Source organism: Thamnophis elegans, chromosome 4 (assembly GCF_009769535.1).
Source record: "Thamnophis elegans isolate rThaEle1 chromosome 4, rThaEle1.pri, whole genome shotgun sequence".
Taxonomy (NCBI): domain Eukaryota; kingdom Metazoa; phylum Chordata; class Lepidosauria; order Squamata; family Colubridae; genus Thamnophis; species Thamnophis elegans.
In genome coordinates, this window is record NC_045544.1 from 141,818,627 (window position 1) to 141,841,036 (window position 22,410).

The window sequence follows — 22,410 nt, forward strand, 5'->3', positions numbered from 1 at the left end:
GGGGATTCTGCTGTTATGTCCACCGTAATTCTTCTTTCCTCTGGACTGGCCCAACTCAAACCCTAAAATCATCTCAGTCGCCCTTCTCTGCCCTTTTCCCAAATTCTCAATGCTTTTTTTCTGTAATGTGGGGACCTTCAGTATTTTGGGTAATGGCAGCTGCGACTTAATTTTTCCCACTGTCATAACTTTGAATCTGCGATCAAAAATGCCTCGGCTTACAACCACAATTTAGGACTCTAATTCCCGGTTCAATGACGGTCGTTGAGTGGAGGATCACCCGCAATCCTTTCCTTTCCAATCTTTGCTGCAGAATTGTACAGTTGAAAGGGGCTTCTGAGGTCATCCAGTCCAAACCCCCCCCCCCCAGCCCCAAGTTAAAGTACAGGTAGTTGTTGACTAACAAGAGTTCACTTAGTGACGGTTTGAAAAAAAAGTGACTTATGAGTTACGACGTTTGAATCATGCGATCAAAATTCAGACGCTTGGCAACTGACTCACATTTACGACGGTCGCAATGCCCCGGGATCACGTGATCCCCTTTTGTGACCTTCTGGCCAGCAAAGCCAACGGGGAGTCCAGATCCACTTAACAACTGGGTTACTAACTTATCCACTGCAGTGATTCACTTAACGACCAAGGCAAGAAAGGTGGCAAAATGGGGACAAAACTCACTAAAGCTATGTCTCATTTAACAACAGAAATGTATGGCTCCATTGCAGCCATAATCCGAGGACTCCCTGTCCCTTTGCCTGGGGGGGGGGGGGCTATCCTGCCTCTCCTCCGATCTGGAGATCCCGGCACCCATCTCAAGCCATCCATTCCCCCCCCCCCTTGTTCGGTTGGCCCCTCCTTTCCTGAAACTTCAACCCAGCATCCCACATCCTGCCACAAAAGAGGGACCCTCCAGCTGCTTGATAAGCCCTATCTCCCCACCCCACATCCTCCCTCCAGGCAAGCAGCTGCGCCAATCGCCCGGCACCATCTTGTCTTTCGCTACCCCTCCCCAATCCCCCTCCCCCCCCAGACCGCTCCCAATGGCACCAAAACTGTTTGAAAAACTGGCCCCTCTTGCTGTTTCGGAAGTTAAAAATGATAACAACAAAGGAGATTTGCCAAGCTCCTTCGAAAGGAGGAGGGCGTTTCCCCCTCCCCCAAAGACATCTGGACCATGGGCCTAGGACTGGTGGACTCCAATTCCCAGAATTCTCCAGCCAGCTTTGCTGCCTGAGGAATTCTGGGAGTTGAAGTCCACCAGCCTTAAAACTGCCAAAATTGGAGATCCCGGACCTGTTCAAAATCTTTTTCCAAGTTTTTCCAGTTTCTTTACGAGCTGCTCTGGGATTCTTTGATGGTTTCCAGTTTCCCACATTTATTCTCTCTCTCTCTCTCTCTCACTTCACCTCTTTCTATATCTATTCTCTCTCTCTCTCTCTTCCTCCCTCCCTCTATCATCTATCTATCATCATCTGTCTGTCTGTTTCTCTCTCTCTCCTCTCTGGATCTCTCTCTCTCTCTCTCTACTCTTTCTCTCACTGTCTCTTCATCTCTTTATCTATTACCTCTCTTCCCCTCCCTCTATTATCTATCTATCACCATCTGTCTGTCTCTCACTGTATATCTCTATCTCTCTATCTACTCTTTCTCTCACTCTCATTTCACTTCTTTATCTATTACCTCTCTCCCTCCTTCTATCATCTATCTATCACCATCTGTCTGTTTCTCTCTCTCTCTGGATATCTCTATCTATTCTTTCTCTCACTTCACCTCTTTCTTTATCTATTCTCTCTCTCTCTCTTCCTCCCTCCCTCTATCATCTATCTATCACCATCTGTCTGTCTGTTTCTCTCTCTCTCTCTGTCCCTTCCAATTTGTCCTCCTCCAGTTCTCTGGCGCTCCGCCAGTTTTCCAGTATTTTTCCAAGGGTTCAGCCAGACTGTCAAGCTTCCTTTCTTCCGCATCCGAGGATGCAATTCATCCGGAGTCTGCAGTCCCTTCAAAGGGAAGAGGCATTGCTAGAGGACAACATTTCAACCTTTGATCCTGCCTCTCCATCCTGTCCTTCCAAGTTCCTCTGTGGCTCCCGATCAATCAGAATAGAGCTGGAAGGGCACCCGGAGGTCTTCTAGCCTGACCCCCCCCCCCCGCCCAGATCCTGGCCTCTACCCTTTCAGACAAGTGACTGTCCGGTTTCTTCTTAAAAACCTCCAGGGATGGAGCACCCACAACTTCTGGGCTGTTCCACTGGCTCCCACAACTGTTAGGAAGTTTATCTTCAATTCTCCTTAATTCCAGCTTGCTTCTCTCTTGGGTTAGTTTCCATCCCTTGCTTCTTGTCCTCTGGTGCTTTGGAGAATAATTTGTCCCCCTCCTCTTTGTTGCAGCCCCTCAAATACTGGAAGACTGTGATCACTTTCCCCCCGGTCCTTCTTTTCTTTAGACGGGCCAAACCCGAATCCTGCAATTCTGTTCTTCGCATATTTTATTCTCCCAGCTTTTCATTCCTCTTAAGTTGCTCTTCTCTGCACTTTTTCCAAAGTCTCCACATCTTTTTAAAATATATATCAGTGTTTCTCAACCTTGGCGACTTTAAGTCCTGTGGACTTCAACTCCCAGAATCCCCCAGCCAGCTCTCGCTGGCTGGGGGATTCTGGGAGTTGAAGTCCACAGGACTTAAAGTTGCCAAGGTTAAGAAACACTGATATAGAGTAAAAGTTGGAAGGGACTTTGGAGGTCTTCTAGTCCAACCCACTGTGGGTTCAGGCAGGAAACCCTCCACCACTTCAGACAAAAGGTTGTCCAACATCTTCTTAAAGACTTCCAGTGATGAAGCACTCACACATTCTGGTGGCAAGCTGTTCCACTGGTTAATTGTTTGTAAAGCGGTACTTTATAGAGTGGTATTACTACTACTAATAGGGCTGTTCTTGAACATGGAACCAAGGACGGGAATTCCATAAAGGCAGTCCTTGGTTTACGGCTGTTTCTTTAGTGACTCTTCAAAGTTGCCACGGCGCTCCAAAAAGCGACTTATGACTGTTTTTCACACTTAACGACCTGTTGCAGCTTCGTGGTTACGTGATTAAAATTTGGACCCTTGGCAACTTTTGTTCCTTTTGATGAGGGTGGCAGCATCCTGGGGCAGGGGGGGGGATCGAGCGTTCCCTTTTTGCGACCTCCTGACAAGCGAAGTCAATGGGGAAGCCGGGTTCACTTAACAACCGCGTCACTAACTGAACAACTGCAGGGCTCCTCCTAACAAACGCGGGAAGAAAAGTTGCAAAATAGGAAGAAAACTCACTTAAGAACTGTCTCGCTTAGCAACTCTCGTTCTGGGCTCAATTGTGGTTTGTACATCTAGAACGGAGCGTATGGTGTGTTGTTGTTTTTTAAATCTTATCTTTTCTTTTCCTGTATTTTATTTTTGATTTCATTTCTGTATTGTAAGCCACCCGGAGTCCTACGGGATCAGGCGGCATATAAATGTTATTAAATTCAAATTGCATTCCACACTCAGCAATTACAAATCTATTTTGTGTCTTTTATTTTATTTAGGAAATTTTATACAGCCGCCGAGTCGCTCGCAGCGGATTAAAAGCCATAAAAACAGGGTGGAGAAAAAGGAAAACCCTTGGAGGGAGCCGTCCTCACTCGGGGCCCCTCGGGGCCACTGGCCAAACTCCGTCTTCAGGGCCCCCACGAAAGAGTGTCCGGGGTGGGGGGCGGCAGTGCAGTTTGTGGGTTTGTGGAGGCAGATTGTGCATTGTGAAAGCCACACCCGGCTGCTGCGGTCGGAGGAGGAGTAACAAGGGCTGCAGAAGCTCAGAGGTTCCTACTCAGAGGCAGGAAGAAGGGACCCCCCCCTCCCTCCCCTGGCTGAACATGGGGGGGGGCTTCTGTAGAGACAGCCCCCCCACCCCACCCCCCTCCCGGGCTAGAGGTGCTGTTGTTGAGGGAGGGGGGAGTCAGCAGAATGAGAATATTGGGGTCTTGCTCAGTCTGGGAGGGGCCACTGGGCTGGGCCCCAAAACTACAGGTAGCCCTTGACTTCCAACGCTTCACTGAGTGACCGTTCGACGGCACTGAAGAAAGGCACATGGCCATTTTTCACACTTACGGCCGTTGTGGCATCCCCCATGGTTATGTGACCCAAATTTAGAGGGCTTGGCAACTGACTCGTATTTATGACGGACGCAGTGTCCCGGGGGGGGCGGGGGGAGAGCGCGATGGTATCAGGTGATCCGCTTTGGTGACCTTCTGACCAACGGGGAGAAGCAGATTCACTTAATAACCGTGTGACTCACTTAACATCTGCAGTGAGAAAGGGGCAAAATCCGCTTAACGTCTGTCTTGGTTACCAATGGAAGTAGGGGGCTCCGTTGGGGTCATAAGTCGAGGACTACCTGTAACGGCTCCAGAATACTTCCTGGCTAATTGGGGTCTCAGGACCTGGAGCGGATGTAAATCCTGACATCCGACAGGCCCCTGGGACAGATCCCGAAAGGTGGCAGTGGGGTGAGTCACTCCTGGTCCTGCTGGGGGGGGGGGCGCTCCCCCCATGGAGGTTCTGAGTCAGTGCAGGAAGAAGAGCCAAGGAGAGCCTGCCCCCCCCCATGTCCCCCCCCCCCCCGGGAAGAGCCCTGCCAGCTGCAGGAGATGCTGCCCTCTGCCCTGGCAGGCCAAGTGGCCCTTCTCCCCCCCAGGCAGCCAGAGAGAGAAGGCTGGGCTCCCTCCTGATCCGTGGGTCAGCTTCAGCCTCCCAGGTGAGGTGGGGAGGGGGCCAGAGGTCCCTGCGCGGGGGGCGGGTGGTCCTTCCCCCTGCCTGCTCCTCTCCATTCACTGGGGGACGGGGTCTTCCGCCGCGGCTGAAATAGGAAACAGACACAGGGAAAAGGAAACGTCCCCCCAGCCTGCAAGAAAAGGGGGGGGGGAGGTTCACCCCCCTCCCCACAGCATAAAGAGGGAGGAGGAGGAGGAGCCCCCCCCCTGGAGGGTCTGGGATCACAGAGGAGCTTTGTCTGCGGCTGAACCCACAAACTCCGTCCCTTCCCTTTCATCTCCAGAGCCTCCCATTCATCCCCCACAGCCCCCCCATTCCTCTCCCCCCAGGTTTTGGCAGGCAGGCTGCCTGACTCCCCCCTCCTTCCTCCCTCCCCCCCTCCCCTGGGGCCACGTTGAGCCAAGGAGCCACTTCCGGATTTCCTGCCCCAGGAGAGGGGCTCAGAAAACGTCCCAGGCCTCTCGGGGGGGGGGGGGCAGATGTGCTTTGCAACGGGGGGGGGGGGGTATTCTGGGCTCCCCCTCTCCCAGCCAGCCCAAGCGCTGTAGGGCTGCCCTCCCCCGGGGGGGGGGGCCTTGAGGCTCTGTGGGGGGAGCTCCAGCAGCCACAGAAGCCTCCAAGGGGGCCGGCTAGGCAAGAGGAGGGTCTCCCTTTGAAGAGTGGGGGGCTCCAACTCCCAGAATCCCTCGGGCAGCTCAGTCGCTCTGAGAGAGCAGCAGCCCCACCCCCCAAGGCTGGAGGCAGACAAAGGCAGGAAGAAGACCCCGAGGGACCCTTCCCCAAAGACACTCTTCACAAGCCTTAGCACTGATGATGTTCCCTAGTTGGGCCATGAGACGTCTGGAAGGAAACCCATCAGACCCAGAGAGCACCAAGGACCCCATAATCCTTTTCTTCCTCCTCCTCCCCCCCCCCAAACTCCCCTCCCTCCCAGCACTGACGATGTTCCTTAGCTGGGTCATGAGACGCCTGCAAGAAACCCACCCACCCCAGAGAGCCCCGGGGACCCCCAAATCCAACCCTGAGGTCCCTCGTGCCGGCACTGCGCTTGACCCACGGAGGAGTGTGTGTGTGTGAAGACCCCTGCCCCCTTCCTCTGCTGGGGGGGGCTTTGGGGAGCTTTGAGGCTGAGGGATCCTGCCCCCCCCCCTGTGGGCCGAACCCCTTGGCAGCTGCCCAGGGCAAGGGGGGGGAGGGCCGTGTGGAGGGGGGAGGGGCCCCGCTGCTTCCCACACTGCCTGCCAGCTGGCAGCTGATGCCCAGGCTCTCTCCCCCCCCCCCCCCCGCAGCTGCTCCCGCTGCCAGCTTACTCACGCTTGGCCGTCAGCAGGGTAGTGCCATGGCAACAGGAGACCGAGACGACCAGGCTGGGGGGGCCCTCTTCCAGCTGCACGGGATGGGGGCTCCTCGGCTCCTCCTCCTTCCTGCCCAGGCGGCCCCTGGCGCTCTTCCCCCAGGTGTAGACCTCGCCATCTGGGGAGGGGGGCACGGTGGGCAGGGTGAGCCGGCTGCCCCCCCCCCAAAGCCGCCAAGTGGTGCCCGGAGGCTGGAAGGGATGGGAGGGGGGGTCTCAGAGCTCACCTGCTCCCACGGCCACGGTGAAGGCGTCCCCGCAGCCCACCAGGGTGACGCGGGTGGCCTGCAGCCCCTCCACCAGGTAGGGGGCCCGGCTGGCCCGGCAGGGGAGGGGGCCCAGCTGGCCGTGCTGGTTGCTGCCGATGGTGTAGCACTGGCCGGAGGCTGTGGGTGGAGAAGGGGACAGAGTGGGGCCTCCTTCCGTGGGGGCTTCCGGGGGCTCAGCCTCATAGGAAGGTGCTGGACTACTAAGACCAGCATCCTGGGCTTCTTTCGGAAGTTATGGCGGAGGAGGCCGAGGGGAGAGAGGGGCACTGAGGACGTCACCTGCAAGGAAAGATCCGACCTCCGAGAGCCCCAAGGACCCCACAGCCTTCCTCCTCCTCCTCCTCCTCCTCCCCTCCACAAACCCCCCTCCCCTCCAGCACTGGTGATGCTCCCCAGTTGGGCCATGAAAGGTCTGCCAGTTTGTTTTGCCCCATTTAGTGACCTTTCTTGTTCTTAAGTGAATCCCTGCAGTTGTTAAATGAGGAACTCGGTTGCTAAGTGAATCCCACCTCCCCATGGACTTTTGCTGGTCCGAAGGTCGCAAAAGGGGATCATGTGACTGCGGGACATCGCGACCGTCGTATATACGAGTCAGCTGCCAAGCCTCCGAATAGAAACCACGTGGCCACGGGGGGGCTGCAACCGTCGTTAAGTGTGAAAAACGCTCCTCAGTCACAGTGCCGATGGAACTCGGAACGGTCCCTAAGCGAGTCGTTGCGTGTGGAGGGTCCCCTCAGGGCTCTGCTGGGCCTCTCACCCGTGACGGCTGCCGAGTGGGCAGTTCCGATGTCGGCCTCCACAATGGCCTCTTGGCTCAGGGGGGCAGAGCTGGCGGGGTTGAAGGTCAGCACTTCCTCCACCTGGTCAGCAGCAGCCACAGCCGCCACCGGGAGGGGCTCCCCCGGGGACACCGTCCTGTCCTGGCAAAGCTTGTTGTACCTGGTTGTGGGGGGGGGGGGAGAGAGTCAGTGTCCGGCTGCCCCCTCTCGCCTTCAGCCCTCTGCCCCGGCCCGCCTGGCCCTCAGCTGCCAGTTCAGCCTCTGCTCCCCCAACCCAGATGTGGGAGGGGAGGTTCTAGCCTCTTGGGTGGGGGGGCATAACCTGAGTCCTGGGGGGGGGGGGGGCTAAGCTTTTGGTTGCTGAGTGCCAAAAAAGCAAGGGCACATGTCCATATACAAATGGAGCCCACCCTCCATGCGCATGCACAAACACACACACACCATGTTCTCCCCCCCCCCCATGCACGCCACACTACTCACCTCCGAGCTGAGCATGGTATTTCCTGGGGGGGGGGGGCAGGAGGAGGCCAGTCCCCCACCCCAGGAGCCTGGGAAGGGTGCAAAATGGGCCCAAGGAAAGGAACATTGGAGGCTTCCCTGATTCCTGGGGGGGGGGGGCGAGAACAGCCTCCTCCAGCCCCCACCGGAAGGCTGAAAATCAGCCGGAGAGGACGGCTCGGGTTGTGGCAGCTGTGGTTCCGATGTCCCCCTGTGGCGCATAGGTTTGCCCTCAGGGTCCTAGGGTGACACACACACCCCCAGCGCCTCCTGCCAGGGCATCGCTGGGAGCCTCACCTGTTGCTTCCACAGGCCAGAATCTGGTGGCCGGAGGTGAGGATCATGGAGGCATCGATGCCGCACAGGACCTTCTGGGCTTCGTAGCCGGCGGGAAGGGGCACCAGCTGTGGGGAGCTGTGGGGCTCCTGGTTCCCCAGCCCCAGGCGCCCTAGGAGGTGGAGGAAAGGGGGGCTGCTAGAGGGGAGGGGAGCTCTGGACAGCTCCCCACGAGGGTCCCTGGGGAAGGAAGGGGAGGCCGGCAGCAGCAGCAGGCCAACCCTTGGGGGAGGGGGGGGGGGGGGGGGCTCCTCACCATTGTCCCCCCGGCCCCAGGCAAAGACCTCCCCTTCGCTGGAGAGGGCCAAGACGTGGGAGGCGCCACAGGCGGCCTGCGCGATCTCGTAGCCCAGCAGGGCCTCCACGATCTTGGGCTGCAAAGAGAGACGGTCATAAGAGCAGAGACCGTCACTTGTCCATCCCCCCCCTTGCCCCCCCTCCGCTTCAATTCTCAGTCCATTTGCACCCCTGGGAAGTGCAGGCGAGGGTGGTGGTCTCCAGGCAGGAGAAGAAGGGAGGAGGCCGGCACTGCATGGAGACGGCTCAGCCTCCGTCCCGGGAAGAATCAGGGGAAAAAAGAGCCAGAAGGGACCTCGGAGGTCTTCTAGTCCAGTGTTTCTCAACCTTGGCAACTTGAAGATGTCCGGACTTCAACTCCCAGAATTCCCCAGCAGTGGTTAGGACAGTGTTTCTCAACCTTGGCAACTTGAAGATGTCCGGACTTCAATTCCCAGAATTCCCCAGGCAGCATTCGCTGGCTGGGGAATTCTGGGAGTTGAAGTCCGGACATCTTCAAGTTGTCAAGGTTGAGAAACACTGTTCTAGTCCCACCCTCTGCTCGAGCAGGAGACCCCAGGCCAGGGGTGTCCAACCTTCGACCTTTTCAGATGTGTAGACTTCAACTTCTGGAATTCCCCAGCCAGCAGAATCCTGGGAGTTGAAGTCCGTTAAGTCTTAAAAGTTCCCAAAATTGGACATTTTTACTCTAGTCCAATCCAGACAAATGGCTGTCCGGTCTCTTCTTGAACCCCCCCTCTCCCACCCGGTGATAATTCCAGATTTTGAATTCTGGAAGTCCTCACATCTCAAAAGGTCTCCTGCTTGAGCAAGGGGTTGGACTAGAAGACCTCCAGGGTCCCTTCCTGCTCTGTCCTCCTGACGTCTCCATGCAGCTGATTTGAGAGGGTCTTTTCCTTTTAAACCAGAATTCCCAACTCTTCCGGGCGTTGTGGACCCGCAAAAAGGGGGCTGGGGGATGGAATAGTTTCACGTGAGGGTGGGCAAGCATGCGCAGTCACGCAAACGGTACATGTGCTCGCCAGCTGCCTGCGCAAGGGGGGGAATGCTCGTGCGGCCCGGGTTTCGAACAGCTCAGGGCCCGGTCGTGGGCCATGGCCAGGGGGGTTGGGGACCCCCGTTTTAAACCTTTTGCAGCCTCAACAGAACAGAACAGAATTTGAAACAATGGAATGGAATAGAGAAGGGAAGAGAATAGAATAAAGAATAGAATAGAATAGAGAATAGAATAGAGAATACAATAGAGAATAGAATAGAGAATAAAATAGAGAACAGAATAAAGAATAGAATAGAGAATAGAATAAAGAATAGAATAGAGAATAGAATAAAGAATAGAATAGAATAGAGAATAGAATAGAATAGAATAGAATAGGGAAGGGAACAGAACAGAATTTGAAACAATGGAATGGAATAGAGAAGGGAAGAGAATAGAATAGAGAATAGAATAAAGAATAGAATAAAGAATAGAGAATAGAATAAAGAATAGAATAGAATAGAGAATAGAATAGAATAGGGAATGGAAGGGAACAGAGCAGAATTTGAAACAATGGAATGGAATAGAGAAGGGAAGAGAATAGAATAGAATAGAGAATAGAATAAAGAATAGAATAAAGAATAGAATAAAGAATAGAATAGAGAATAGAATAAAGAATAGAATAGAATAGAGAATAGAATAGAATAGAATAGGGAATGGAAGGGAACAGAGCAGAATTTGAAACAATGGAATGGAATAGAGAAGGGAAGAGAATAAAGAATAGAATAAAGAATAGAATAGAATAGAGAATAGAATAGAGAATAGAATAGAGAACAGAATAAAGAATAGAATAGAGAATAGAATAAAGAAGAGAATAGAATAGAGAATAGAACAGAATAGAGAATGGAAGGGAACAGAGCAGAATTTGAAGCAATGGAGCGGAAGGGAATAGGAGAATGGAAGAGGAAGGACCTCTTTATTGGCCAAGAGTGATGAGATCTGCAGAGAATCTCTTTCCGGGGGGGGGGGGGGGGGGAGAGGCTCTCAGTGTACATTCAGCCATAGTGAGACGCAAGGAAGGCAGAGTCCTAAGACAGGGAAGAGGAGCAGAAGGGTTGGAGGGTCTTGTGGGGCAGCCCCCTTGGGCCCCTTTCCTCCTTTTAGAGGGAGGGGGGATAAAATGAGGGTATGAGGCTCCCCCATCAGCCCTGAGCCCATCCCGCCTTCCTTGGGGGGGACCTTGCAGAGGCCTGAGCCCGGGGCACAGCCTACCTGGGTGACGTCCGCGAAGCCTCCGTGTCCTAAGCAGCCACTGCTGCCACTGCCGAAGGTCAGGACGATCCCTCTGTCTGGGGGGCAGGGGGGGGGAGGAAAGGGAGGGGCAGGATATTTGGCATATTGCTGGGGTCCACTGACATAGCGCCCCAACTCTGAGTCAGCCGAGGGCAGCAGGGATCAACAAGGATCCAACTCCGCACTGGCGGCAGGAAGGGCGTCCGGCCAGTAAGCACTCGGCTCCATTCAATGGCCAGCAACTCCACCCTGGACGCTCGGGGAAAGGGGGGGGAGCCTGAGGTCTGCTGGACCCCAAAGGCCAGGAAAAGCCCCCCTCTCCCCCGGGACAGAGAGGATGGGGGCCAGGAGAGGCAGGCAGGGGGTGGCGGGGAGGCAAAGGGCCAAGGCTCAAGTCAAGCGTTGGGTTTATCCAAAGGGAAAGGAGACAATCAGGTGGGCAGGATTCGAATGCTGCAGCCCTTTTAAGACCTGTGGACTTCAACTCCCAGGATTCCCCAGCCAGCAGAGCTGGGGGGGCCTTAAAGGGGCCCCGTGCGGAGGAGGAGGCCCCAAGCGGAGGGAAAATGGGGTCGATGTCCCCTCCGGCCCTTTGGGAGCCTTGCGGGTGTCCAGGGGAGGAGACCCCCGCATCCCACCTGCTGTGCAGGCCCTCCCCCAGGCCGCCCGGCCCTACCTGTCAGGCAGACGGTGAAGAGATCCCCGCAGGCCACCTGCTTGATGGTCACCCCCGACTGGCCCTCCAGGAAGCGGCAGACGAACTGGGGCTGGAGCTGCTCCGTGGCCCCTGGGAGGGAGGGGCCCCCGGCCGTGCCAAAGGGGGGTGGCTGTGCAGGGGGGGGGGGAAGCAGCAGCCACAGGGAGACCAGGTCAGGCACAGAGGGGCCAGGTCCAAAATCCTCCTCCTCCTCTCCCCAGCCCTCCCTTCCGGCACTGATGATGTTCCCTAGTTGGGCCATGAAATGTCTGCAAGGAAACCCCCCAGCTCAGAGAGCACCCAGGACCCCCCAGTCCTCCCCTCCCCCAAGAGTCTGGCTGCCCCCTCCCCCATTCCTCTTCCCAGACACTCCTTCTCTCCTCCACCCAACTGATTGTGGTCACTGAAGGAATTCTGTCCTACCTGGCAGGGAGGGAGGGGGGAATCCCTTTCCCCTTTGAGATGCCCCTTCTCTCCCTCCTGGTGCCCCCCTCAAGCTTTCCTCCCAGGGCCACGTGGAGCTGCCCACTGACTCCCTGGCTCTCCCTACCCCAGAGAAGAGGGGGGGGGGTATGCAGAAGCGAGGGGTCTCTCACCTCCCACATGACCAGCCTGCCAGATTTGGTCACGCCGGCCCTCTGCGTGCGGCCCGTGGACACCTGCACCACCTCCGTGTTCAGCATGGGCAGCCGGAGGGGCCTGGGGATGCCGGAGCCCCAGGTGTAGATGGAGGACAAGGCTGGGGGGAGGCCAGGCCGGGGGGGCCCAGAGCGACACCCTGCGCCCCAGAGAGGGAGGTCAGTGAGATGGGTGGGGGGCTGGGGGCGTCACCGCTCTCTCCAGCCCCCCCCCCAAGTCTGCCCCTACCTTGGGACTGCAAAATCCCAGGCGGCCCTTTGAGGGTAGAGAGGGAGGCCCACCCCCACCACGCTCTTACCCCTCACTCTGGCCGCGACATTCGCACCCCCAGCTCTGCTCTGGGCCACCGCCGTCCACGACTTCTCCGGTCTGCCAAGAGGAGGAGGGCAGAGGTAGAACTCGACTTACGCCCGCAGCTGAGCCCAAGGGTTCCCCGGGGGGCTAAGCAAGACCGTTCAATCAGCCCTTGCCCCCTTTTATGGCCTTTCTTGCCACCGTTGTTAAGTGAATCCCTGCGGCGATTACGTTGGGTGATATGCTTACGAAGGGAGTCCGGCTGCCCCCGTGGACTCGGCTAGCCGGGAGGTCGCTAAAGGGGACCACGTGACACACACACACCCCGGGACCGTCATAAATATGAGTCAGTTGTCCCAACGTTTTGGTCAAGCGAGTGCTGGGATGCTGCGACGGTCGTAAGAGTGGAAAAGGGGTCCTACATGCCTTTTTTCAATGCCTCGGTGACTTCGAACGGTCATAAGTCAAGGACTCTGTGCATCTGTCGAGTGGGGGCAGAAGCAGGAGGGCCTCCCACCCACCCCCCCACTTGCCTCCTCATCCGGACGCTGCCCACGTCCGTGTAGAGGTTGAGGAGGGGCCGGACGAGCAGGGCCTCCGCCATGATCTCCTCCAGCTGCGGCCGCTTGGAGGGATCCAGGTTGAGCAGGCCGAGGATCAACTGGCGCAGCTCCGGGCTGTAGCGGTCCGAGATGGGCGCAAAGGTGCCACTCATGATCTTCAGGACCAAAGCAGGCAGGTTCTGCGGGGGGAGGGGGGGAGGAGGAGGAGGGGGGCATCAGGGAATCGGAGGGGCAGCAGCCCCTCTCCCACCCAAAAAAATAATGCCCCAGGAGGACGGGGGCACAACAACAACCCTGCGAGGGGGATGAGAAAGAGTGTCTGGCCCAGAGTCACCCGGCCGGCTTTCCTGGCTAAGGCAAGACTAGAACTCCCAGCCTCCTGGCGATTGGCCCAAAGTCACCCAGCTGGCTTTCCTGGCTAAGGCAGAACTAGAACTCCCAGCCTCCTAGCGATTGGCCCAGAGTCACCCAGCGAGTTTTGATGCTTAGAATGGAACTAGAACTCCCAGCCTCCTAGCGATTGGCCCAGAGTCACCCAGCTGGCTTTCATGGCTAAGGCAAGACTAGAACTCCCAGCCTCCTAGCGATTGGCCCAGAGTTACCCGGCCAGTTTTGATGCTTAGAATGGAACTAGAACTCCCAGCCTCCTAGCGATTGGCGCAAAGTCACCCGGCCGGCTTTCCTGGCTAAGACTGAACTAGAGCTCCCAGCCTCCTAGCGATTGGCCCAGAGTCCCCCGGCCAGTTTTGATGCTTAGAATGGAACTAAAACTCCCAGCCTCCTAGCGATTGGCCCAGAGTCCCCCGGCCAGTTTTGATGCTTAGAATGGAACTAAAACTCCCAGCCTCCTAGCGATTGGCCCAGAGTCACCCGGCTGGCTTTCCTGGCTAAGGCTGAACTAGAACTCCCTGTCTCTCAGTTCCTAGCCTGATGCCTTCACCCCTGCTCTGAGAGTGGCATTCGGGGGCTTCCGGGATTTGACCACTGTGCAGCGCCCCCCCCCCCCCCCCCCAGGAAGCCCCTCTCTATAAGACGGGGTCCTCTGCTCCGGACAAGAGACCCTCCACCCCTTCAAGCCACGGTGGCCACAGAGCCTCTGACTACAGACTGAGCTTCCCCCAATGGAAGCGGGCAGCCTGTCCAGGCGCCGTGGGTGCCGGGTGCTCAGCGGTTCTCCCAGCCCCCCAGCCACCCCCCCCCCAGGGTCCCGGGGCTCACGGCTGCCTCGAAGGCCCTCTTCAGGCTGGCCAGTTCATAGAGGACGCAGCCCAGGGCCCAGATGTCGCTCTTCTGGTTGTAGGGCTTCCCTTCGCACAGCTCCGGGGAGATGTAGCACGGGGTGCCCACCACCTGAGGAAAGAGGAACGTCCGTCAGCAAATCCAGACCCCCAGAACCCCACCCTGCCCCGGCTCAGCCAAAGACAGGGAGTCCTCCACTTACGACCACCACTGAGCCCCAAATTTCCGTGGCTAAGTGAGAAAAAGTGAGACCCCCCCCTCCCTCCCTCCCCCCCTCCCCACTGACGGTGTAGGCCTTGCTCTTGCTGCTGAGGATCTTGGAGATGCCGAAGTCCCCGATCTTGAGGGTGGTGTGGTGCTTGTCCAGGAGGATGTTCTGCGTCTTGAGGTCTCGGTGGAGGATCTGCTTGGCGTGGACCTGGTGGAGGGCCAGCAGGATCTGGGCGAAGAAGTGCAGGATGGTCTCCTCGTCCAGGAGGGAGTTGCCCCGCTTACGGATGAACTCGGCCAGGGTCCCACCTGGGCAGGAGGGGAAGAAGAGGGAGGCAGCCTTAGGCCCCCCTGGAGGGTTCGGGCCCCACTGCAAACCCCTCAGTCTCTTGGCCCTTCTGGACTCCAACTCCTGGGATTCTGCTGCCTGGGGAATTCTGGGAGTTGAAGTCCACAAATCTTAAGTTATATGGAGAATTCTGGGAGTTGAAGTCCAGAAGTCTTAAGTTATATGGGGAATTCTGGGAGTTGAAGTCCCTAAGCGTGAAAGTTCTCAAGTTTGGACACTCCTGGTCTAGGCGTATAGTCTCTCCCGCAGGGGGCTGGACTAGAAGACCTCCAACCTCCCTCCCAGTTCTGTTATTCTGCATTCCGGGACCTACAGCCAGTTCCCCCTTTGGGGAGAAGGAGGGGGTGGGAGTGGGGGGGGGTGTGGAGATGGGAAGGGGTGCACATTCCAGGCTTCTCCAGTCAGAACCCTTTGGCCGATAGCGGAGAGCAAGGCAGGGATCCCATCCAGAACCAAACCCTTCGAATTCCAGGCCCCTGGGCCAAGAGGAGGGCCTGGGGAGGAGCCCCGTCCCCCCACACACCAGGGCCTGAGAATCTCTCTCTCTCTCTCTCTCTCTCTCTCTCTCACACACACACACACACACACACACACACACACAGGCAGACAAAGCCGGGATCCCCCTGGCCAAAGGGAGAAGACCCACCAAGGGTTAAGGGATCCAGAAAGAAGAAGCAAGGAAGCTTGCGCCCCCCACTTCTAAAAGGGCAGAACCGGCCCAACCTGTTTGGCAGCTCTGCCAGGGGGCTGCGTGGAAGCAGCAGGCACACAAACAAGTCTTTGTTGGCAAGCCCCCCCCCTCCCCCCCCCCATGGGGCTCTCTCTTGTAGGGAGTGCCTCCCTCCCCCCTTCGGAAATCTGAGACACACCACACGTACACTCACACACAAAGACACACTTGGTTCTGGAAGAAGGGTAGGAGGGCTTCCCTGGGCCCAGCAGCCCCCCCCCCCCCACACACACACGCAAGCAAGCTAGGTATTAGCAGTTTACACACACACACACACACACACACACACACACACCCTTTGGAGCCTGGGGCTGGAGAGGAGGAGGGAGTAAGGTGGGGCAGGGTCTCCCTTGCTGCATGGATGGGGGGGGGAGGGCAGAGGCTGCTCCCTGAAGTCCTCCCCCTCTCTTTCCCCATCACACGACTGTGCAAGTATCCCAGGTTGGTGCAACACGCAGGTGGCTGGAAACCCCCCCCTTCCCCTGGAAATCCTGGGGGAGGGTCCTCTGGGAGAGAGGGAGGGGGAAGGCAGGGGTCTTCCACTGAGGCTGGGAATGGGGAAAGGAACCGTCTGCTGAGTCAGGCTCCACAGGCAGTCCTCGACTTAACGACAGCTTGTTTAGTGACTGTCCGAAGTTATAACGGCACTGAGAAAAGTGGTGGAGGACTGTTTTTCACACTTACGACCGCGTGCTCACGTCATCAAAATCCAGATGCCTGGCAGCTGACTTGTCTTTATGACGGTCGCAGTGCCCCAGGGTCCCGTGATCCCCTTTTGCCACCTTCGGACAAGCCAAAGTTTGATGGGGGAAGCCAGATTCGTTTAATGACTGACGTCACAACGGAAAGGATTCCCTTGATAACCGTGACAAAGAAGATCACTAAAAATAGGACAACGTTGTTCACACAACTGTCTCACTTAGCAACGTAAGCTTTGAGCTCAGTTGCGGTCGTAAGCCGAGCACTTTCTGTACCACCGAGAGACTCCCGGGGGAGCTAGCAAACAGGAGGGGCAGACCCTTCCCCTGCAGGTAGCATCTGGAGACTACAGACCCCAACCCAAGGGTAGTATGGATTTTACACAACTATCGCCCTTCTCCGCAGGTGTGTCCAAGGCCCTCGAAGGGGGGGGGAGTCAACTACGGTGGAGTTTACGGCTGCTGGGTTTCAACTCCCAGAAGTCCTGAGCCAATCCTCAGAAAAGATCCGCTGGGAGAGCATTTCAAGAATGCTTTGTAGGCCAGGCCCGAGTTCAACTTCCACTTAGCAAGGAAAGAGAGTTGGAAGGGACCTTGTAGGTCATCTAGTCCAACCCCCTGCCCAAGCAGGAAAGACCCTACACCAGTGTTTCTCAACCTTGTCAACTTGAAGATGTCCGGACTTCAATTCCCAGAATTCCCCAGCAGTGGTTAGGACAGTGTTTTTCAACCTTGGCCACTTGAAGATGTCCGGACTTCAATTCCCAGAATTCCCCAGCCAGCGAATGTGCAACATCTGTCTGGATGTGGAAGTTCATTTTGTTTGCAGAATACAGAGTGAAGGAAGAGACCTTGGAGGTCATCCAGACCAACCCCCTGCTGAATTTGGGAACTTTTAGCACTTGTGGACTTCGACTCCCAGAATTCCCCAGCTAGTGATGATGGAGTGCATGTCCAGATGGGGAGCAGAGGAAGGGCCAGATGTGGAGATAGGACCCAGGTGTGGATGGGATGGAGAGGAGAGGGAGGAATATGAATGCCGATGAAACTTTTTCCCTTGTCTTCATTTCTTTGCCTTGGCAATTAAGAGATTTGCTCCTTTCCTGTCTCCCTCACTGAAGAAGGGGGGGCGAGTGGGGAGGGGTTGCTGCCTCAGACGAAAGTTTTAAACTGCTTTTACTGTTTTACAGGCTATCTTTAACCACATGCTGATTGCTCCTCCTGCCTTTGTCCTATCTCAATAAAAGGGGCTCCCAGACCCCAATCTGGGTCGCTCCATCCCGAGAAAGATCGTGTCCTGTCTTTTCTCAACATTGGCCTCATGGGCGAACCACGGGAACGTTATGGGGGGGGGGGGGGAAGAACCCTCATAAAATCAGGCAACACTCAGTTAAGAACCGGCCTGGCTTGTCGACAGAAATCCTTGTGGTTGTAAGTCAAGGACTGCCTTGTGTAGTTTCCTCATGCTTGTGGTCAAGGCAATAATCCTGGCCCATGAATCCAGGCCACTGAACCTCAATGGGGCTCTGTGAATCAGCAGTAGGAAATGCGGGATATTTAGAAACCTGCTTGAAATAACCAGTTCGTTGTCTTGTTCGTTGTTCCCTCCCTTCCACGCCAATAAAATTCAGACAGAGGGGAGCAAAACTCCCAGGGATGAATTCGGAGGACGGTTTTTCTCTGCTCCGGAGCAGGTCTGCCACTGCCTTCCGCAAAGTACTTTTGACCTTGTTTCATTTATTTAATGTATTATTCATGCAAAACATTTATACAGCCACCCGGTTTATAATCCAGCTCCGGGCGTCTCCCGATGCAAAGTAAAAACCCATAAAAAACGTAATAAAAGCCTGAAACAAAGAGCATTATAAACATTTAACAAAAACCTGGCAAATAGCCAGACGTCTCCTGTTCAGTTTATCCAATCTGATCCCAGCGCTTGGGGAGGGGGCTTCCAAGCCCTATGGGGAGGGGGTGAGGAGGGAGGATGGAGGCCTGTCGAATTTCAGGGGGATGGGGGCTTTCATGGGGCTACTGCTGCCAGGGAAGAATTCTCTAGCTCCCATCAGACGGCAACATTCAATCAACCAAACAATCTATTTATTTATTAATTAGACTTATATACCGCTTATATACTTATATACCTAAGCGGTTTACAATTTTTTTTTAGCAAATTGAGTCAGCAACTTGCCCCCACAGTCCAGGTCCTCATCAATCTATCAATCAGTCAATCAGAATAGATCTGGAAGGGACCTTGGAGGTCCTCCAGTCCAACCCCCTACTCAAGCAGGAGGACCTGCACTATTTCAGACAAGTGGCTGCGCAGTCTCTAGTTTTAGTTTTTAGTTTAGTGTCATTGCACCTCCTAGAACGAAATTTGGAACGAGCTACCCCCAGAGATCCGGACCTCGCCCACTCTCACGGCCTTCAGAAAAGCTGTCAAGACTTGGCTATTCCGGCAGGCCCCTGGGGCTGTTGACTTCATCGTTGAGGTCCAGCCCCGACTGAAATGAATGTATCTGTGTTGTTTTTTAACTTTTCTATCTTATTTTTATTTTCTTTCCCTTCTCTGTAAAACGCCCGGAATCCTCCGGGATTGGGAGGCTTATAAATAAAATTAAACTTGAAACTTAAAGGCCATCTTCTTAAAAGGACTCTGAAGTTGTGGGGTTCAGGGGAAATCCAGGGGAAGGGGCTAGGGGCGTGCCCCTTGATCTGACCTCGTAGGAGTTAAGGTTCCAACCTTGGACTTCAACTCCCAGGAATTCCTCTTGGTCTCCCATCCCAAAACGATCTGGCTCTGCCCAGGGTTGAGCTGATCAGGTCCCAAACTCTTGAGTAAGTGTGAAATGTTTCTCTGTGCCTTCTTCTTCTGAGGAAGGGATGCCACCCCTTTGGTGGGCAAAGCTTCCCCTTTTGAGGAAGCCAGGAGAGCCCATTGGCACCTGCCCGTTTGACCCACGTTTCGTTGGCACCTGCCCATAGACCCAGGGCTCAACCGATTGGCGGGCAAGGGTCCCCTTCCCTTTCAAGGCTAGGGGGCACCTGGGCATCTGCCTATCGGACTCAGGGTTCAACCCTTTGGTGGGCAAGGTTCCTCTGAGGCCAGGGACCTTCTGGGATAGACCCTGGCACCTGCCCATTAGACCCAGGGTTCGATCCGTTAGTGGGCAAAGCCAGCCTTCCATTTCGAGGCCAGGAGGTGTGCCCAGTGCTGCCCGTTGGCACCTTCCCATTTTACCCGCTGAGGGGCAGAGCTCGGCTACCCTTCGAAAGCCAGGAGGCGCCCGGCCGGTGCCCCGCAGGCGCCCCTTACCCGGCGCGTACTCCATGGCGATCATCAGGGCCTTGTCCTCCAGGAAGTTCTCGTAGTACTCGATGATGTGCGGGTGGTGGAGCAGCTTCAGCACCTGGCACTCGTTCTGGGCCGCCAGGCGCTCGTCCTTGGTCATCTGCTCCACCGGGATCTGCTTCAGGATGACCAGCTTCTGGTCCAACCGGCGCAGGCACAGGTGGACGATCCTGCAGGGCAGCCGGGAAAGGGGGGGGGGGGCGTCAAGGGCGGGAGATGGGGGCACAGAGGGTGGGCTACATGGGGGGGCTAAGCCCCATCCCACCCTGAGCCCCCTTTTGCAGGGCAGCCGGGGGGGGGGCGTCAAGGGTGGGAGATGGGGGCACAGAGGGTGGGCTACATGGGGGGGGGCTAAGCCCCATCCCACCCTGAGCCCCCTTTTGCAGGGCAGCCGGGGGGGGGGGCGTCAAGGGCGGGAGATGGGGGCACAGAGGGTGGGCTACATGGGGGGGGCTAAGCCCCATCCCACCCTGAGCGCCCTTTTGCAGGGCAGCCGGGGGGGCGTCAAGGGCGGGAGATGGGGGCACAGAGGGTGGGCTACATGGGGGGGGCTAAGCCCCATCCCACCCTGAGCGCCCTTTTGCAGGGCAGCCGGGGGGGGGGGGCGTCAAGGGCGGGAGATGGGGGCACAGAGGGTGGGCTACATGGGGGGGGCTAAGCCCCATCCCACCCTGAGCGCCCTTTTGCAGGGCAGCCGGGGGGGGGGCGTCAAGGGCGGGAGATGGGGGCACAGAGGGTGGGCTACATGGGGGGGGCTAAGCCCCATCCCACCCTGAGCGCCCTTTTGCAGGGCAGCCGGGGGGGGGGGGCGTCAAGGGCGGGAGATGGGGGCACAGATGGTGGGCTACATGGGGGGGGCTAAGCCCCATCCCACCCTGAGCGCCCTTTTGCAGGGCAGCCGGGGGGGGGGCGTCAAGGGCGGGAGATGGGGGCACAGAGGGTGGGCTACATGGGGGGGGCTAAGCCCCATCCCACCCTGAGCGCCCTTTTGCAGGGCAGCCGGGGGGGGGGGGGGCGTCAAGGGCGGGAGATGGGGGCACAGATGGTGGGCTACATGGGGGGGGCTAAGCCCCATCCCACCCTGAGCGCCCTTTTGCAGGGCAGCCGGGGGGGGGGGGCGTCAAGGGCGGGAGATGGGGGCACAGAGGGTGGGCTACATGGGGGGGGCTAAGCCCCATCCCACCCTGAGCGCCCTTTTGCAGGGCAGCCGGGGGGGGGGGCGTCAAGGGCGGGAGATGGGGGCACAGAGGGTGGGCTACATGGGGGGGGCTAAGCCCCATCCCACCCTGAGCGCCCTTTTGCAGGGCAGCCGGGGGGGGGGGGCGTCAAGGGCGGGAGATGGGGGCACAGATGGTGGGCTACATGGGGGGGGCTAAGCCCCATCCCACCCTGAGCGCCCTTTTGCAGGGCAGCCGGGGGGGGGGGCGTCAAGGGCGGGAGATGGGGGCACAGAGGGTGGGCTACATGGGGGGGGCTAAGCCCCATCCCACCCTGAGCGCCCTTTTGCAGGGCAGCCGGGGGGGGGGGCGTCAAGGGCGGGAGATGGGGGCACAGATGGTGGGCTACATGGGGGGGGCTAAGCCCCATCCCACCCTGAGCGCCCTTTTGCAGGGCAGCCGGGGGGGGGGGGCGTCACGGGCGGGAGATGGGGGCACAGAGGGTGGGCTACATGGGGGGGCTAAGCCCCATCCCACCCTGAGCGCCCTTTTGCAGGGCAGCCGGGGGGGGGGGGCGTCAAGGGCGGGAGATGGGGGCACAGATGGTGGGCTACATGGGGGGGGCTAAGCCCCATCCCACCCTGAGCGCCCTTTTGCAGGGCAGCCGGGGGGGGGCGTCAAGGAGGTCATGGGCATGAGGGGATTCTCCCACCCTCTGAGCCCCCCCTTGGCTGGGCAGCTGCGTAGGTCAAGAGGTGGGGAGGGGGCAATGGAGGGGGGGGCTTCCCCCTTGCAGGGAGTCCAGCTGCCCCCCCCTTCCTCTCTCTGAGCCCCCTTTGGCAGGGCAGCTGGAGCATCAAGGGGGGAGATGGGGCTCAAGGGGGGGGGCTTCTTCCCCATGAGGGGGGGGTCAGCTTGGAATGGGACCCTCCTGGGGGGGGGGAAGGTGCCCTGTCTGTGCCTCAGTTTCCCCGTGGGTACAGAGGGTGCAAATGGGGGGGTTGCTTCTGCTGGGGTCGCCATTTGGGAGCAGGGGGGGGACTACAAAGCCCATCTTGGGAGAAGAAGACCCTCCCCTTGGAAGGGCGCGCGGGGAGGAGGGCGGAGAAGCTGTGGACTAAAGCCCTTTGGCTTGCCGGCTGTGGACGATGGGCGTGGTAGTCCCACACATCCACTTTGACGTCAACGCCCCCCCACCCCCAGCCCCAAATCATCATTAAGAACCGGGGTGGCTCCCATTGGCCGGTTCAAGGGGGGTGGCCCCGCCCCAACACGCCCCCTCCCCACGGCGGCCGCCGCCAGCCGTCCTCACCCGAACGCCCCCCGCCCGACCACCCGGATCCGCTCGTATTTCTCCATCGGGGGCCGCCGAGGTGGAGTAGGCCGCGGCCGGCGGGCCTCGCGTTGCCATGGCGACTCGGCCGGGCGCGGCAGGCCTACGGGGGCCGCCGGGGGTCAAGCCGCGCCGTTCTCGCTCCGCAAGGCCAGGACAGAGAACGCGGAACAGCAAAACAACAGAGCGGGGAGGGCCCTCCGGGGGTCATCTAGTCCAACCCCGTGCTCAAGCAGGAGGCCCTATGCCAGGAGTGGCCAATTTAGGAACTTTTTAAGACTGGTGGACTTCAACTCCCAGAATTCCCCAGCCGGCCCTATGCCAGGAGTATCCAACTTAGGAATTTTAGCATTGGTGGACTTCAACTCCCAGAATTCCCCAGCCGGCACAGCCGGCTGGGGAATTCTGGATGTTGAAGTCCACCAATGCTAAAATTCCCAAGCTTGGAGACCCTTACTCAACAGTGTAGGCTCTACACCATTCTGCTCCAGTGGCTGTCCAGTCTCTTTTTAAAAACCTCCAGGGGTCGGGAGCACCCACAACCTGCCTGAAGGGAGGACTACAATAACAACA

General features: G+C 57.6%; 1 protein-coding gene across 2 annotated transcripts; it reads right to left on the bottom strand.

Annotated features, from left to right (window-relative positions):
* Positions 1 to 3,527: 3,527 nt before the first annotated feature.
* Positions 3,528 to 21,958, bottom strand: NEK8 (NIMA related kinase 8). 2 transcript variants are annotated; one of them, XM_032216205.1, is made up of 15 exons: positions 21,817 to 21,958; positions 19,312 to 19,517; positions 14,298 to 14,530; positions 13,991 to 14,122; positions 12,743 to 12,951; positions 12,214 to 12,284; positions 11,873 to 12,054; positions 11,256 to 11,406; positions 10,559 to 10,635; positions 8,273 to 8,390; positions 7,978 to 8,128; positions 7,161 to 7,342; positions 6,362 to 6,520; positions 6,091 to 6,253; positions 3,528 to 4,865 (listed from the first exon to the last, which is right to left on the bottom strand). In XM_032216205.1, the coding sequence occupies exons 1-15, from the start codon at positions 21,861 to 21,863 to the stop codon at positions 4,400 to 4,402; spliced, it is 2,547 nt and encodes an 848-aa protein (XP_032072096.1). In that variant the 5' UTR covers positions 21,864 to 21,958; the 3' UTR covers positions 3,528 to 4,399. The 2 variants fall into 2 exon arrangements, with proteins under 2 accessions (XP_032072096.1, XP_032072097.1); XM_032216206.1 differs by having other exon boundaries at positions 4,735 to 4,865; positions 6,095 to 6,253; positions 21,817 to 21,956.
* Between the last annotated feature and the right edge of the window lie 452 nt (positions 21,959 to 22,410).